The following is an 18231-nucleotide window of genomic DNA, read 5'->3' on the forward strand; positions in this document are numbered from 1 at the left end:
GAGAGAAAAAAAAACAGACCACATAGAGGAATAGGGTTACAGAGTGTCATCAACAATAGTTGGAGCAGTGGAGCAATGCCTTGAAAATTCTCGAAAAAATAATTACTAACCTAGAAAATTGTAAAACCTATCAAACTGTCCATCGTATATTAACTCAGAATAAGAATAATGATATTCTCTAATACATAAGAATTCAAAAATTAATTCCCATTCTTTCCCCCTTCTGCTGGAGGATGTGTATACTTCACTAAATGAGATAGTAACTGGAAGAACAATGTGAGATTCAGAAAATGAGTTCCAACTCAGGAAAAGATAAAAAGGAAAAAGAGGATTATCAGGATAATGACAGAGAACAATCCCAGAATGACGATTGAACAGCAGCTTTGAGAGTTACCAGTTCATATTGGAGCAGGACAAAGAGTTTTGCTAGGAGAGTGGGGAACAAGCTTTATGGATGAGTTGTTGTTTTTGAGTGTCTTAAACTTAGATTATAAATCTAAGTATAACTTTTTTTGTTGTAAATCTAAGTATAACTTTTGTCGTAGTTAGCTAAATTAATGGTGGATAATACAGGAAGAAAAGGAAAAGAGAAAACAAATCCATTATTAACCCTAGGAAAAGCAAGAATCTATTAAAAAGGTAACAATTCATTATATGGTTCAGCTGTTATTAATGCTTAAATGATTATAATGTAACACTGCTACATCGTGTTGATATATTTGTATATCAAAAAGGATAATATAGGCAGAGTAAAGATAGACGATAAGGCAGGATGGCATAAAAAGAAAAATCTTTATCTTCCATAGTGGAAAAAGAAAATCACCAGAAAATATCCGAAACTGGCCAGGTGTGGTGGCTCACGCCTGTAATCCCAGCACTTTGGGAGGCCAAGATGGGTGGATCACCTAAGGTCAGGAGTTCAAGACCAGCCTGACCATCCCTATCTCTACTAAAAATACAAAAATTAGCTAGGCGTAGTGGTGTGTGCCTGTAGTTCCAGCTACTTGGGAGGCCAAGACAAGAGAATTGCTTGAACCTGGGAGGCAGAGGTTGCAGTGAGCTGAGATTGTGCCACTGTACTCCAACCTGGCCAGACTTCATTTCAAAAAAAAGAAACAAAAGAAAATATCTGAAACCGAAAATAAAGGTAGAGTAGTACAAGGATGTTATTTAGAAATAAAGAAATAAATATTAGAAGAAACAGCCAAAGGATTTAATGAGTGCTTTGGGGAAACAGAAATCAAGAGTGAGTATTTCTGCAATTTTTCTTTAGAAGATTGGAAGTACTGTTTGATTTATTAAAGTATGTACATGCATTAATTTGATAAAAATTAAATGAAAAGGAATATCACTGCTCTCCAAAGACAGACAGGTAGGGTGGATTTGTGAAACGATCCTCAGGAAACCACAATTTAGACAAATTCACCAGTATTGAATACTTTAGAGACTATCATTCAGGCTGCTCAGAAATTATCTGAGAATTACCCAGAAATACGTGAAATAGCTTTTGGACTGGCTTTTCACATGTAGCTTTGCCCAGAGAAAACTAACAGTTCTTTCAGTAGAGAGCATTTTATCTAATGATGGCTTTCTGAGATAGGCTTCCAAGTGAAAGAATGCTATGTGAACACTACATACTTACTAAGTGTTGAGTGAATGAAACCTGAAACAAAACATCTCAGCATCCTTAGGGCATAAAAGACACTATGTAGGTATAGCACGGGGCAATTCTATGTCTAGCTGAAGGAACATGGTTCTTTCTAAGACTGTATTTGTATAACTACCATATATTTTTACTTCTTGCTTCTTAAGCAGTTTTAAAAATCAGTGTTACCATCTTTTAGATATAGATCAAAGGGGTAAGGCAGTAAGTGCTGGAACTCAGCCTGTTCCCCTGCCACCGACATTGAATTTGTTAATAGTAGTTCTGACAGGGACTTGTGCAAAACCAAACAGATGTTGTGTAATAACTTAAAAGGAAATTAGTATGCTATTAAGTAGAAAGCAGGCTATTACCAACTGGACTAACAGAAGTAAACCAAAATACATATGATCTTCCAGTGCAGGGAACAAGCCTCTACTTAGTGTGATTTATTTCGAACAATCTCAGTAGGCCCTTTGTGAGGCAAGCAAGGTGGAAAATTTGTCATATGCACTGTAGACAAGTCATAAACAATGCAGCCACCAACACTGTTGTAACAGAAAGCTGTTTCAGTCAACACTTCCACTTTTTCCTTTAAGTATAAAATTTGAAGGAGATAACTTACTTAAAGTGGGTGCCAGTGGCTAAATGGTAATTTGTGGTTAACAAGAGCTGAAGGCCCCAGGTCCCCTAGTCAGCCTCTGCTTGAGATAGCTACCTGTTTTCTAGATGATAGCTGGAAATGTTAAGTGGATTATTGATGTTAAATAGTTTGACTTCTTGTGTATACCTTATGTTATAAGATAGTTTAAGTTTGCATAAGGTAGCATAAAATGTTGAGTAGAATTTTAACTCACATGTAAGGAAAGCAGGTTTTGCATACTTCACCTAATTTTCTCTATTGTGGCCTTTTGTATTTTACTTGTATTGGTAGCTTAACAAGATAAGATGAAATCAGCATTTGGGAATAGTGTGCAAAAAATTGTGTATTATTTGAAATGCAGCTATTCTACATATTTCAGCCCTTGCCAGTGTGCTAGTATGAATGCTGGTTTACAGCCTTTTTAATAAAAATTAATACAAGGTAACCAAGTCCTTTTGTGTCTTTGTACAGGCAACTCTTTATACAGTGAAACAGGTGGAAAGAAAAATGCAGCAATAAAGATAAATAAGGTTTGTTGAAACCAAGAAAAATCTTTTTCTTAGATAATAACACGTGTTATTTAGCCCATAAATAACCAGTGCTTCGGGTGTATCAAAATATTTAAGTATAACTGTTATTTACCTATTAGAGATATTTTTATTTGTTGTTTCACTAATTACTTTTTACTTTTCTAGCCTCAGAGATCAAATTGGAGTACAAATCAGTGCTTCAGAAATTTTTTCTCCAATATGTTTTCTTCTATTAGTCACCCTGGAGAATCTTCCTTTACCTATAGAGCTTATTGGTTAGTATTTTCTACTTTTAATTTATGCTGCTTATACTTGATGTTTAATGATTATAATTAACTTTTGCTAGAAATTTAAACTCTGGGCCCAATAAAAACTGAAAGGCCCACCTTGGTTTGTTGTTGTTGCTTTTTGGTTTTTTTTTTTTTTTTTTTTTTTTTTTTTTTTTTTTTTTTTTTTTTTGGAAAGTAAACTAGCTCTATGCAAGAGAAAACCTGTTAATTTTGGGAGCTTCTCTGTTGTGCAATGATTATGCCAGTGCTCTTTGTTTTCATTAATAAGTAGTTGTATGTAAGCTTTCTATATGCTAAAGAAGCAGGTTATTTATTAAATTGCGGGAACGGTACCTCAAGCAGAATGCTTCTAGAGCTGATCCACTCATGTTGAATCCTAGTGACTGGCATGTAGATACTAAGTAGATATTTATGGAATTTGAAGATTAAATTGAAGCTTTAAAATCATGTACACTTAGTTGAGCCAGCCACACAGAATAAGATTGTTTGATTTAATTTTAGAGCTTGGCCAGGTAACAAAAAAATAATTATATCTGAGGAGGCTTTTGAAAGGCTGTACTATACCCATTTTTGGTTGCAGTAATCATACCCTCCTTTATTTTCTTCTTTTGTTTTAGGCTTAGTTTCAACTGGGAAACAATTGCATCTAGAATTTTTTTCTATCAATAATGAGGATATTAGTCTGACTTGACTTTATTAAAAAAAATCTGTCGATATGGAAATTCAAGGGTTATTTTTAATAATCAAATACAATTTTGATTTGCAGTACACCAGTTTTACTTATCTTAGGACTGAGTTTATTTTAAAAGTGTTTAAATAGAAAAAAGCTCTCATTCTTGTACGTGTGATTCATAATGCTAGGTACAAAAACAGCTGCTTTTTTTTGTATGATCTAATTGTTTCATTGAACCTAAAATTGTGAGATTCTGATGAATGTCTAAAATTTGTCTTTTAGTACAGAATTTCTAGAAGTCAGTGAAATCAGTGCATTGATTAGGCAGAAGAGACAGGATCTGGAATTGTCATGGTTTCCTGATACATTACCTGGTATTGGAAGGTAAAAATAAACAAATTATTTACTCTAGTGTTTACATGCTTACATGAACAAGATGGCATTAGTACTAAACAGGGGTACCTTACTCAATTGTTATTTTCCTAAGGAAGTTTTGTGCAAATTAAACTTTGGTGTTTCAAATGCCCAACAAAGATTGCTATATAAAGGACCCCTTAGAAAGTAAATAATTCTTAATTTATCTGTTTAACAAGTATAGCTATGTGTATGCTAGATTTATTAAACTATTTGATCAAGTGCCACTCTGACACTCATGACTTTCTGTAATCTAGTTTTTTCTTTCTTAGTTTAGTTCTGAAGCTACTAAGATGGTGGCTAGATATGTAATACATATTTAAATGAAGCTCCTAAGTAAAGATTAGGCTCACTGCCTGAGTTTTATATTAATTCCTGTAACATGTTATGACTTTATTTTATATGTCACTATATAGTCCTGTATAGGGCATTCACCCTCTAGGAATGATGGCAGAACATAATAGAAGTCAAATGAAGACGTCCTGATGTATGTCCTATGAAACCCTTCTTTACAGTTACATATTTCTATACATGTACATGTTACATGTTTTTTTCCATGCTTCTCTTCTATTCCAGAATCTCACCTTATACTGAATCAGATAGTCTTTTGTTAGCAGATCTAAATGAATAAGAAAAAAAAAATGCTGAGAAGTGGTTTGGGTTTCAGTGCAGAAAATTTGAGGGGGAGGGGTCTTGACAGGTCTCTAGGGGACACTGAGACCTTTAAAGAGCCATCCCCAGGTCAAGGAATTTTAGCATATAACATAATGGTATAAATCAGTTCCTTGGTTCCCTGGAAAGGAGGGAGAAGAATACAAAGGAGTGTGAGGACACTTTCTGGAGGGACAGAAATATTTTATTTCTTGATTGGAGTGGCGTTTACACAGACATATACATATGCACACACTTTGGTCAAAAGTTAGACAATATACGCTTAAAATCTGTGCATTTTATGTTGAATTATACCTCAAAGTTGATTTTTTTTAGAGGAGTGAAGAATATGATGAAAGCTAGAAAAATTCTTGACAAAATACTACATAAATTATTTCAAAGAGAACTGTCTAAGTTTCTTTCATCTTTTCTTTGCCATGAGTTTATCAGAAAAACGTATTTTTAAAGGTTTTTTATTCTGAGTTGCAGCCAATTGGTAGCTATTTTTAGACAAGGAGTAACCTTGAATTTACATTGTTAGTTATTTGGACAAAAAATGTTTAAGCACTGTATTTTAATATTGCTAACCTGATTTAGAGAATTAATACTTTTAAATTGCTGGTTTAATTTTTTAAACCATTTAAACAAAAATGTCTTTATTATGTTTTCAGAATTGGTTTTATACCCTGGAATGTTGAAACAGAAGTCCTTCCTCTCATTTCTTCTGTGTTGCCAAGAACTATTTTTCCAACGAGTACCATATCTTTAGAGAATTTTGGTAAAGTTTGTGAAATCATTTTCTATTTTAAAAATTATTATTAGTTTCTTCAAGTTTCATAAAAATGTGTGTTTGATTACATACAAAAGCTGTGAAATAAGGTATAGTAACTTGTAAACTTCTATAAATATTTGGACAGTGACTTAACTTTAAAATTGCTTTGGCTGGGCGCAGTGGGTCAGGCCTGTAATCCCACCGCTTTGGAAGGCCGAGGTGGATGGATCACAAGGTCAAGAGATTGACACCATCCAGGCCAACATGGTGAAACCCCATCTCTACTAAAAAATACAGAAATTAGCTGGGCGTGGTGGCATGCGCCTGTAGTCCCAGCTACTCGGGAGGCTGAGGCAGGAGAATTGTTTGAACCCGGGAGGCAGGGGTTGCAGTGAGTCGAGATCACGCCACTGCACTCCAGCCTGGCGCATGGTGACAGAGCAACACTCTGTCTCAAAAAAAACCAAAATGCTTCAACTAGAGTATATATATACAATGGAATATTTTTCTGCCACACACACAAAAAAGGAAATCCTGTTGTTTGTGACAACATGGATCAATCTGGAGGGCATTATGCTGGGTGAATAAGGAAGGCACAGTAAGACAAATACCACATGATCTCACTTCTGTGTGGAATCGAAAAAAGTTGATCTCATAGGACTAGACTGTAGACTAGGGGGTGGTGTAGTTGTGAGGTGGAGGTTGTTTGTCAAAGGATACAAAATTTCAGCTAGTAGAATAAGCTCTAAAGATCTATTGTATAATGTGATGACTATAATAATACAGTTGACCCATTAACAACACAGGTTTTAACTGCGTGGAGACATTCATATGTGAATTTTGAAAAATAAATATATTGAATTTTTTTGGAGATTTGCAACACTGAAAAAAAAAACTCACAAATTGCATAGCCTATAGTGAAAAATTAAGAGAAAAGTATGTCATTAATGCATAAAATATATGTAGGTACTAATCTATTTTATCATTTACTACCATAAAATATATACAAATCTATGATAAAAAGTTAAAATTTATCAAAACATATACACACTCAGACTACATGGTGCCACCATTTGAAGTCATGAGAAATATAAACAACTATAAAGATACAGTATTAAATCATAACTGCGTAAAATTAACTATAGCACATATTTACCACTGTAATAATTTTGTGGCCACCTCCTGTTGCTATTCTGGTGAACTCAAGTGTTGTGAATATCTGGGAGGTCGAGTGAGCCGTGATTGCACCACTGCACTCTAGCCTTTGCAACACAATAAGAGCCTGTCTCAAAAGAAAAAAAAAAAACACCTGGCTGGGCGTGGTGGCTCACACACCTGTAATCCCGGTACTTTGGGAGGCTGAGGCGGATAGATCACGAGGTCAGGAGTTCAAGACCAGCCTGGCCAAGATGGTGAAACCCTGCCTCTACTAAAAACACAAAAAAATTAACCAGGTGTAGTGGTACGCGCCTATAGTACCAGCTACTTGGTAGGCTGAGGTTGCAGTGAGCTGAGATTGCGCCACAGCACTCCAGCCTGGGTGACAGAGTGAGACTACATCTAAAAAAAAAAAAACAAAAAGAAAAAACACAAAACGTGGTGTAATGTAGTCATCTCCACGTAAGCGTTTGTCTTTCTAATAGATTGCATATGACAGTGAAATGTGATCTCTTGCAGTGCTTGCATATTTTTCAAAGTGTTTAGTGCTCAATACTGTAAACCTTGAGTAACACCTTGGGGACCCACATAAAGTGCCATTAGTGATGTAGGAAGTGCTCCCAAGAGGCACAGAAAAGTCATGGCATTATAAGAAGTTGTTTAATTCCTTGATAGGAACTTTAGATTGAGATCTATAGCTGCTGTTGCCTGCCATTTCATACAGATGATTCGTCTTGCAAACGAATGATATAAGCTTATGGTATTGGTAAATACAGTACAGCACTGTAATGTATTTTCTGTTATGACTTTGGTAACAACCTCTTCTTTAGCTTATTGTAAGAATACAGTATGTAACATATATAACATTAAAAATATGTTAATTCACTGTTATCAGTAAGAAGTCTGGTGAAAATTTAAGTTTGGGGGAGTAAAAACTATGCCAATTTTTGGCTGTGTGGGGGGTTGGTGCTTCTAATCCCTGTGTTGTTAAAAGTTCAACTATATTGTATTGTTGAAAATTGCAAGAGAGTGGGTATAAACTGTTCTCACTAAATTATAACTATGTGAGGTGTAGTGCATTTATTAAGTAGCTAGATTTAGTCATTCCACAATGTATATGTACTTCAAAGCATCATGTTGTACATAGTGAACACATAAAGTTTTATCTGTCAGTTTTAAAATTAAAAAATATTCTAACTAGAAACTCTGTGCTACAGTTTTTAGAAATTACAATTTGGAGGCTTTGAAGAACTGATTACAAGTCTCCTTTCTGTTTTGGGCTTTCCTGTCCAAACCATAGATCTTTAGAAGTAACATCTGTTAATTATTAATAAATAGTTTGAGTCTTTGTTAATTCATGGATAACTTGACAGTTTTCTCTCACCTTTTGCCTAGATAATACCAGTTCATGGCCAGGCGCAATAGCTCACGCCTGTATGCCCAGCACTTTGGGAGGCCAAGGCAGGCAGATCACTTAAACTCAGAAGTTTGAGACCAGCTTGGGCAACATGGCGAAACCCTGTTGTATTAAAAATACAAAAATTACCTGGGCATGGTAGTGCATGCCTGTAGTCCCAGCTATTCGGGATGCTAAGGTGGGAGGATCACTTGAGCCTGGAAGGTTGAGGCGGCAGTGAGCCATGATCACTCCAGTGATCACACCATTGCACTCTAGCCTGGGTGACAGAGTGAGACCCTGTCTCAAAAAAAAAAAATCATTAAGCAGGTAGCAGTTATAAGACCAAATATTATTTTCCTTTTTTTCCCTATAAAATTGCCCACTTGAACCAAATCTAGTTGTTACTTATTTCAGTGTCATTAAGAAAGATGATGAATACCTCACACTACTCTGATATTAGTAGCTGTGCATTTATTAATAGTTTTAAGTATTTTGCTTCACTCTGTCGCAGAGTATTTTATGCTAAAATTAGCTGAAGCCAAATTACTGTTTCTTAAAACACATATTTTTTACTTTTTTTTTTTTTTTTAAATATTATTAGGTACTTCTTGCAAGGGATATGCATTAGCACATACTCAAGAAGGGGAAGAAAAGAAGCAAACTTCTGGTACATCAAATACCAGAGGATCAAGACGAAAACCTGCAATGACAACTCCTACAAGGAGGTCTACACGTAACACAAGAGCTGAAACAGTCAGTCAGTCTCAGAGATCCCCAATATCAAATAATTCTGGGTGTGATGCCCCAGGTAACAGTAATCCATCTTTAAGTGTTCCTTCTTCAGCTGAGTCAGAAAAGCAAACAAGACAGGCTCCAAAACGGAAGTCTGTAAGAAGAGGAAGAAAACCAGCTTTACTGAAAAAGAAACTTCGGACCTCTGTAGCTGCCCCTGAAAAATCATCTTCCAATGATTCAGTAGATGAAGAAACAGCAGAATCTGACACATCACCTGTGTTAGAAAAAGAGCACCAATCAGATGTAGACAGTAGTAACATTTGTACTCTGCAGACACATACAGAAAACCAGTCTAACTGTTTGAAAAGTTGCAATGAGCAAACAGAAGAAAGTGAGAAACAGACTGCAAATCATGATACAGAGGAAAGAGTAGAATCTTCATCTTCTGAGTCTTGTGCTCAAGATCCTCCTGTGCTAGTTGGTGAGGAAGGCAAATTTCAAAAACTTGAGAATACAGGTATAGAGGCTAAAGTTTTGTGTGTGGAAAGTGAGATTTCTAAAAATATTTTTGAAAAAGGAAGTGATCCATTGGAAAAGCAAGACCAGATATCTGGATTTTCAGAATCAGAGGTAAAGGCAGATGTATGTACAGTTCATCTTCCAAATGATTTTCCTACATGTTTAACATCTGAAAGCAAAGTACACCAACCTGTATCTAGTCCTGTAAGTGAGTTATCTGAGAATGTAGAGTCAGTGGTTAATGAAGAAAAAATGAGAGAGAGCTCCATAGTAGAAATTACTGAACATAAAGATTCTACACTAAAAACAGAGGAGCTTATAGAGAGCCCCAAGTTAGAATCTTCTGAGGATGAAATTATACAAACAGTGGGCAGAAGATCTATTATGAGCCCAGAGGTTCAATTGCTTGAGCATGTTGAAACTGAAGATGCAGAAATAATTGCAACATGTGATACATCTGGGAATGAAGATTTAAATAATATTCAAGACTCTGAAAATAATTTATTAAAAAATAATCTTTTGAACACCAAACTGGAAAAACCTTTAGAAGAAAAGAATGAATCACTCATCGAACATCCCAGATCTACAGAGTTGCCTAAAACACACGTTAATCAGATTGAGAAGCATTTTAACGAGGACAACAATGAAATGATACCTATGGAGTGTGATTCATTTTGCGGTGACCAAAATGAATCTGAAGTTGAACCATCTGTAAATGCTGATCTTAAACAAATAAATGAAAATTCTGTGATACACAGTTCTGAAAATAATATGTCGTCTTCAGATCTTGCAGATGAAAAGGTTGAAACTATATCTCAACCATCTAAATGCCCAATAGATACTGTAGACAAAGTCAAAAAGCCTCGTACTCGAAGATCTAGATTTCATTCTCCATCTACAACTTGGTCTCCCAACAAAGACACTCCACAAGAAAAGAAGCGGCCCCAGTCTCCATCTCCCAGAAGAGAAATTAGGAAAGAAAGCAAGAAGTCTGAATCACCATCTCCTAAGAATGAGTCTGCCAGAGGCCGGAAAAAATCCCGTTCTCAGTCCCCAAAAAAGGATATTGCAAGAGAAAGGAGGCAATCTCAGTCTCAGTCTCCAAAAAGGGATAATACTAAGGAAAGCAGAAGATCTGAATCACTGTCCCCAAGAAGAGATACTTTGAGAGAGAACAAAAGATCTCAACCAAGAGAGAAAGATTCCTCCCCAGGAGAAAAATCCAGGTCCCAGAGCAGAGAAAGAGAAAGTGATAGAGATGGGCAGAGGAGAGAGAGAGAAAAGAGAACCAGAAAGTGGTCTAGGTCCAGATCTCATTCTAGGTCCCCCTCAAGATGTAGAACAAAAAGTAAGAGTTCATCATTTGGTAGAAATGACAGAGATAGTTACGCTCCCCGCTGGAAGGGAAGATGGGCAAATGATGGTTGGAGATGTCCACGAGGAAATGATCGGTACAGAAAGAATGACCCAGAGAAACAGAATGAAAATACAAGAAAAGAAAAAAATGACATCCACCTAGATGCTGATGATCCAAATTCTGCTGACAGACATAGGAATGACTGTCCCAGTTGGATAACAGAAAAAATAAACTCTGGGCCTGATCCAAGAACCAGAAATCCAGAAAAGTTGAAAGAGTCTCATTGGGAAGAAAAAAGAAATGAAAATTCAGGAAATTCTTGGAATAAAAACTTTGGTTCTGGTTGGGTATCTAACCGTGGTAGAGGCAGAGGCAACCGTGGTAGAGGCACTTACAGAAATAGTTTTGCCTACGCAAATCAGAATGAAAATAGGTGGCAAAATCGAAAGCCCCTCTCAGGGAATTCAAACAGTTCGGGGAGTGAATCTTTCAAGTTTGTGGAACAGCAGTCCTATAAGCGGAAAAGTGAACAAGAGTTCTCATTTGATACACCAGCAGATAGATCTGGGTGGACATCTGCATCTAGCTGGGCTGTGAGAAAGACTTTGCCAGCAGATGTACAAAACTACTACTCGCGACGAGGCAGAAATTCTTCAGGTCCACAGTCTGGATGGATGAGACAAGAGGAGGAAACATCTGGACAGGGTAATGTATTCTTTTTTGTTTATTGATACTGTTTTATTTGAAGAATTATAAATTTAATGTTTTTAATATGAGTTGAAATGATCCTTATTTGTAGTTTTTATAATGTTAAGCTGAACCCTAGTTGTTTACAAGTCACTTTGCATTATATAAATATATATACATGTACATTTATCTACATCAGTATATTTTTAACCCTATCTCTGCTCCAAACCTTGCCAAAGACTTAAATATTTTCAGCACTGTTTGCTACAATAGAATAGTTTGGGATATTCCTATGCAGGATTCAACAACTAATTTGTTTATTTCAGATATGTGCGCTTTTAATTTTTTTGATCATTGTTCTTATAGAAATAAAATAAGCCATTGTTTTAATAATAAAGATTTATCTTTCTTTTTTTTCTTGCTAAGAACATTGCAAGAAAAAGGCTGTTGAAGATATAAAAATTGAATAATCTTATAATTTAGTAACTAAGTTTTATGTGATTTTTTTTAACTAGTCAGTTTCTTGAGCTACTGATTGTTGTTATATGTTTTTGCATAAACTTATTCTTAAAAATATTTTCAGTTGAATGTTTTCTTTCATTTAGAAAATCAGTCCACATTATTTAGAAATGACAGGATTAAATTAAACAATTGGAGATTGGTATTGGTGTATTGAGCCTCTTAATTGCTGTTTAATTTTATTGTAACCAGTGGTTCGTTGTTTCTCTGTGTAAAGAGATTTGTAACATGAGTTTTTTCACAAGCTTTTTTTCTTTTGATAGATTCTAGCCTAAAAGACCAAACAAACCAGCAAGTTGATGGTTCTCAGCTACCTATAAATATGATGCAACCACAAATGAATGTAATGCAACAACAAATGAATGCACAACACCAGCCTATGAATATCTTCCCATATCCAGTGGGTGTTCATGCTCCTTTGATGAACATCCAACGCAATCCATTTAACATTCATCCTCAGCTACCCTTGCATCTCCACACAGGAGTGCCCGTCATGCAGGTAGCCGCTCCTACCAGTGTATCTCAGGGACTACCACCACCGCCACCCCCTCCCCCACCATCCCAACAAGTCAACTACATTGCTTCACAACCAGATGGAAAGCAGTTGCAGGTATGTTTTTAGCAACTCAAGTTTAATCAATATAGCCATTGTAAACATTTAGCTGTTCAGGACAGATGTCCAAAAAAAGGCATCCTGGCCTCCAAAAACAATTGTTTATTTTAGTTATGGTAAACCTTCATAATCCCTCTTTCACTGTCCTTCTCAAAACACTCCAACTCCCAAATTAGAAAATCAATTGAATACATATTACCAAATCCAGGCTACATATATGCTGTTATTTATATCTGAACAGGATTTTATTTTCACATTGAATAAGCCAAATTGGAATCAAGTGGTTGATGCTTTACATTTTTCCCATTTTGCATTGTTTAACCCATATGGGGCGGTGGGAACTAGTGATTAAGCACTGTGATGAAGGTTTATTGTCTTGTTTGGAGAAACACTAGATAAAGCTGTTCATTATCCATTACCATCTGTGTTTCATTTTCATGAATTTATCATGCTAAAAAGAAAGGAGAAGTGCCTGTATGAGCCACAGAAAATTTGAATAATTTGCAAACATTGTGTTGCATATAATTTTATGTCTGCCTTTCCAAAAGTTTAGAACCCTAGGCCGGGCACGGTGACTCACGCCTGTTATCCCAGCACTTTGGGAGGCCAAGTTGGGTGGATCAGTTGGGGTCAGGAGTTCGTGACCAGCCTGGCCAACATGGCAAATCCCTGTCTCTACTAAAAGTACAAAAATTAGCCAGGCATGGTGGTGTGCGCCTGTAATCCCAGCTACTTGAGGCTGAGGCAGGAGAATCACTTGACTGGGAGTGGGAGGTTGCAGTGAGCCAAGATCGTGCCACTGTATTCCAGCCTGGCAGGAATCCAGAGTAAGGCTCTGTCTCAAAAAAAAAAAAATTAGGCCGGGCACAGTGGCTCATGCCTGTAATCCCAGGACTTTGGGATGCCGAGGTGGGCAGATAACCTGAGGTCCGGAGTTTGAGATCAGCCCAACCAACATGGAAAAACCCCATCTCTACTAAAAATACAAAATTAGCTGGGCCTTGGGGGCGCATGTGTGTAATCCCAGCTACTCGGGAGGCTGAGGCAGCAGAACCACTTGAACCCAGGAGGCGGAGGTTGCAGTGAGCTGAGATAGCGCCATTGCACTCCAGTCTGGGCAACAAGAGTGAAACTCTGTCTCAAAAAAAAAAAAAAAAAAAAATTAGAATCCTGACAGTAAAATAGAATTGAAGAATGGGGAAATTGGATCTTAGTATTTGGGATCTTAATCTTGTTCTATCAATTTACTGCAAGCCATTTGACTTTACTACCTCATTTTTTCCAATCTTTAAAGTGGGCACACTTATTTTCATTAATATTCCTAAAGATTCTTGCAGGAAAGATACAGTTCTTTTTGTTTTGTATTGTATTGTATTGTAGTTTTGAGACAGGGTCTGACTCTTGCTGGAGTACAGTGGCATGATCTCGGCTCACTGCAACCTCTGCCTCCCAGTTTCAAGTGATTCTCCCCAGCCTCCCAACTAGCTGGGATTACAGGCATGCACCACCATGCCTGGCTAATTTTTGTACTTTTAGTAGAGACTGGGTTTCACCATGTTTGCCAGGCTGGTCCTGAACTCCTGACCTCAGGTGATCACCCGCCTCGGCCTCCCAAAGTTCTGGGATTACAGGCGTGAGCCACCATGCCCGGCCGATATGATTCTTTAAATACTGTTCTCCTTCTCCTTCTTTTTAGTGTTGCTGTCAGAATGTTATAATACATATATATAAAATTTTAAAGTCATGTTGACAATATATAAATAAGGCCCTGTTTAAGAGTGTTACTCAGTTTTCTTTAAAGAGCCCTTTAGATATAAATGACCTGAAATATGCATTTTTCTTTAGTCCTAAGGTTGGTTCACTTTGTGTTTTTTAATGTTATTTCTAATACATCACTAAAAGACATCCATCGAGTACAAGTAATTCATTAACTGATAACTCTTTAAAACAGGGTATTCCTAGTTCTTCTCATGTAAGTAATAACATGAGTACACCAGTTTTGCCTGCTCCGACAGCAGCCCCAGGAAATACGGGAACGGTTCAGGGACCAAGTTCTGGTAATACTTCGTCATCAAGTCACAGCAAAGCCTCTAATGCTGCTGTAAAATTGGCAGAAAGCAAAGTAAGTGTTACAGTGGAAGCCAGCGCAGATAGCTCGAAGACAGACAAGGCAAGTTCAAGGTTGAGAGCAACCTCCATAATTCTGTATGTTTTATAATGGTGAAAAAATGTCAGCTTTTTATTGTATGAGTGGTGAAAGGAATTTCTTATTGGCAGTCTGAATGCCAGTATTATTTGAAGGATTCTGTCTAGATGTGTTGATGTCCAGTAACTTACTGGTAGTATTTTATAATTGTTTTCAGAAATGTTTGATATGTTTTAGTAAATAAACTGTTTTATATTTGTCACATGAATAGTTGGAGAGTTTCTTATTGTAAATGTCAAGTATTTCAGTTTCTTTTTTGGAATTCTGTGAGAGTATATGATTTGTAAATAACAAATTATACATTTTCTTCTTATCAGAAATTGCAGATTCAAGAAAAAGCAGCACAAGAGGTAAAATTGGCCATTAAGCCATTTTACCAAAATAAAGATATCACCAAGGAAGAATATAAAGAAATTGTACGGAAAGCAGTAGATAAAGTAAGTTATGGCTTTAGTGAAATGTATGCATATTGTTTTGAACCACCTGTTTTAATACATGAATGCTGAGGTTTAATTAAAATAATAAAAGCTAGCTTCTACTAATTCTTGTCTGCCTTTTGCCTTTTGAATAGTTTGTATAAGATAATGAAATATGAAAATAAGTCTGTTTATCTCTTTGTGGTTGTTTTTCACAAAGCTTTCTATTTTGGCTTTAATCCTTGAAGTATGAAAAAAGTTTACCGTCCCCGCCCTCGTTTTTTTCTTAGGTTTGTCATAGTAAGAGTGGAGAAGTAAATTCTACTAAAGTGGCAAATCTGGTTAAAGCCTATGTAGACAAATACAAATATTCACGGAAGGGGAGCCAAAAGAAAACTCTGGAAGAACCTGTGTCTACTGAAAAAAACATAGGCTGAAATGGGGAACGCTGTAAAGGACATTATCAGGATATCTGCAAAGTGCAATTTCAACATGTACCATTAACTGAAAATCATGCATAACTGTGATTGAAATTTGGTTTTGATAAAATTATTTTTTTAACATAGGATATGATGTTTTGTTCTAAATAAATATAGTTCTGCACTGCAACTTCTGTATCCTTCCTTCCCCTCCACCCTCCCTGACAAAATTCAAGGGAAAGTAAAGGGTTTAAAGGAATGTGCATCTTTACTAGGACTGTATTATAGTGTGGATACTGGAAGATGTATAGCTTTCTGATTAGAGCAATGGAGTGCATAAATTAGAAACTGCTAAGTGCACTGGTTTAGAAGAGATTATATATAATGCATTTATTCTGTCAGGTTAAAATATAAAATATCTTTATGATTTTTCCCTCTAATTATAGAAAGTTAAATAATGTATTACAATGAAAAATATTTCTAATATTAAATAGAACATATCAATTGCAGGGTTCCTAATGTGTATTTTTAAAGCACATATCAGAATAAATCACCTAGATAGAAAAAAAATTATCACGAGTGAAATTTAGTGTTCAAAATGTTCAGACACTCTTCACCTATTGTATGACCAAATAAAGGTTATGCTGCTTGTTTTTCTTTTGTGCCTTTTTTTTTAACCCCCTAATTGAGGTAAGCAATTTGACTTACTAGATACAACTTCGGCAGTTCAAAGTCTTTGTTGAAGACTTTGAGGAAAAAGATTTGGAAGAAGTGTTGACTTTCAGCCAGGCATGATAGCTCACGCCTGTAATCCCAGCACTTTGGGAGGCCAAGGCGGGTGGATCACCTGAGGTCGGGAGATCAAGAGCAGCCTGGTCAACGTGGCGAAACCCTGTCTCTACTAAAAATACAAAAATTTTAGCCAGGCGTGGTAGTGCACACCTGTAATCCCAGCTACTTGGGAGGCTGAGGCAGGAGAATCGCTTGAACCCAGGAGACAGAGGTTGCAGTGAGCAGAGACCACACCAGTGCACTCTAGCCTGGGCAACAGGAGCAGGAAAAAAAAAAGTGTTGATTTTGTAGAAATTATGATGTTCTTTCATAATTTCTACATAAAACCCATCATAGATGATAAATTGTTTGTACCAATTGGAGAATTCCTGTTAAGTGTTACCCCCCTTCCTTGGGACTAAGAATTTATAAGACTCCACGGCATTGGCTTCAAGTTGTTTTTTAATCACTGATGAAATTATTTTCACACTTGAAAATCCCAGATGCTTTACAATGAATGTAGCCTTAATTTGATGACCATATGGTAGCCATTAGCCATGTTGCAAAATTCTAGACAGTAAAACTTGTGTGTTAGAAAGAGAGGGGAAGATTAAATAATTAATTTGGATAATGAAGTTCCTTCTTTCAGGGACTAAGGATTTGGGTTTTGTTTGTTTGTTTTTAATAAGTACTAGAATATGTCAGGTTTTCTAAAAGGTAAGTTTAAAACGTTTATCATGCCATTATTTTAACTGGCATCTTGAAAGAACGGAGTTTTCTCCATGATAAACTCTGATTCCAGTAAAAATTTTTAATACCTACCAAGTAACTGGAAAGCTCTTCAGATAAGTTGTTAATGGATCCAAGGAGATACATGCCTCAGTGAGATAAACTGACCCTTTTACTAGCTAAACTCTAGCCAGAGCAATACTCTAGAGCTGTGCTTTTCTAAAGTAAAGATTATTTGTTTGTCAATTTTATGTGCATAATACTTTTCCTGGTGCTAGCTTTGATAGGCATAATATTTCAAAATATTCGCCCCATAATGATTGTGCTAGTTCCTAAGCTTCGTTGTGAGTATAATCATAAAAATATTTCCAAGCAGTTTTTGATCTTCATTCTACGTTTCTGGGCATTTGTAATATGGTATTCTACTGGTGTATATATTTTTAAAGTTTGTGTTTAGATTATGATAGAGAAGTTTCAAGCCTATTTCTTCTAATAAAATATTAAGACAGTGTTTTGGCATATGAAGGCACACCTTCTTAGTTGTTTTAGTTCAGAACCCTAGAAACAATTTTGTAGACTTTTTTTGAGTTAAGGTTAGTTCATACTTTGAAATTTTTGCAGCAAATTGCTGTGCCTAAGCTGATTAATCACACAATCTGTACTTTTACTGCATTTTCTTTCGAGTGACTTTTTAAAATGTGTTTTATACCATTTAGCTTTTGCAAACAAGTTTGAAAGTTCTGGAGAAAAAGAAGTGGTGTGGTCAAGAGTTGAAGTCTCATATGTCATTTTTTGTTGCTGTTGTTGAGATGGAGTCACGCTCTGTTGCCAGGCTGGAGTGCAGTGGCCATCTTCTCGGCTCACTGCAACCTCCGCCTCCCGGATTCGAGCAATTCTCCTGCCTCAGCCTCCCGAGTAGCTGGGATTACAGGCACCCACCCCCATGCCGGGCTAATTTTTGTATTTTTAGTAGAGATGGGGGAGTGTCACCATATTGGCCAGGCTGGTCTTGAACTCCTGACCTTGTGATCTGCCCACCTCGGCCTCCCAAAGTGCTGGGATTACAGACGTGAGCCACCACGCCTGGC

The 18231-nt window shown here is 36.5% G+C and overlaps 1 protein-coding gene across 5 annotated transcripts in view; it reads left to right on the top strand.

Annotated features, from left to right (window-relative positions):
* The window catches only part of SCAF11 (SR-related CTD associated factor 11), a 78646-nt gene extending 62347 nt beyond the window's left edge, over positions 1-16299 (top strand). For 2 of the 5 annotated variants that reach the window (XM_037738799.1, XM_017529675.2), the window contains 9 exons: positions 2757-2815; positions 2981-3090; positions 4061-4162; positions 5515-5621; positions 8774-11488; positions 12253-12599; positions 14554-14772; positions 15126-15245; positions 15515-15833. In XM_037738799.1, the coding sequence (XP_037594727.1) occupies positions 2757-2815; positions 2981-3090; positions 4061-4162; positions 5515-5621; positions 8774-11488; positions 12253-12599; positions 14554-14772; positions 15126-15245; positions 15515-15661 (3926 nt within the window). In that variant the 3' untranslated portion in view covers positions 15662-15833. Of the gene's footprint in view, positions 1-2756; positions 2816-2980; positions 3091-4060; positions 4163-5514; positions 5622-8773; positions 11489-12252; positions 12600-14553; positions 14773-15125; positions 15246-15514 lie in introns of all 5 variants that reach the window. The other 3 variants (XM_017529661.2, XM_017529682.2, XM_037738823.1) reach the window with 3 other exon arrangements.
* The last annotated feature ends 1932 nt before the right edge of the window (positions 16300-18231 follow it).

This window comes from Cebus imitator, unplaced genomic scaffold, assembly GCF_001604975.1.
Source record: "Cebus imitator isolate Cc_AM_T3 unplaced genomic scaffold, Cebus_imitator-1.0 Scaffold2, whole genome shotgun sequence".
Lineage (NCBI taxonomy): Eukaryota > Metazoa > Chordata > Mammalia > Primates > Cebidae > Cebus > Cebus imitator.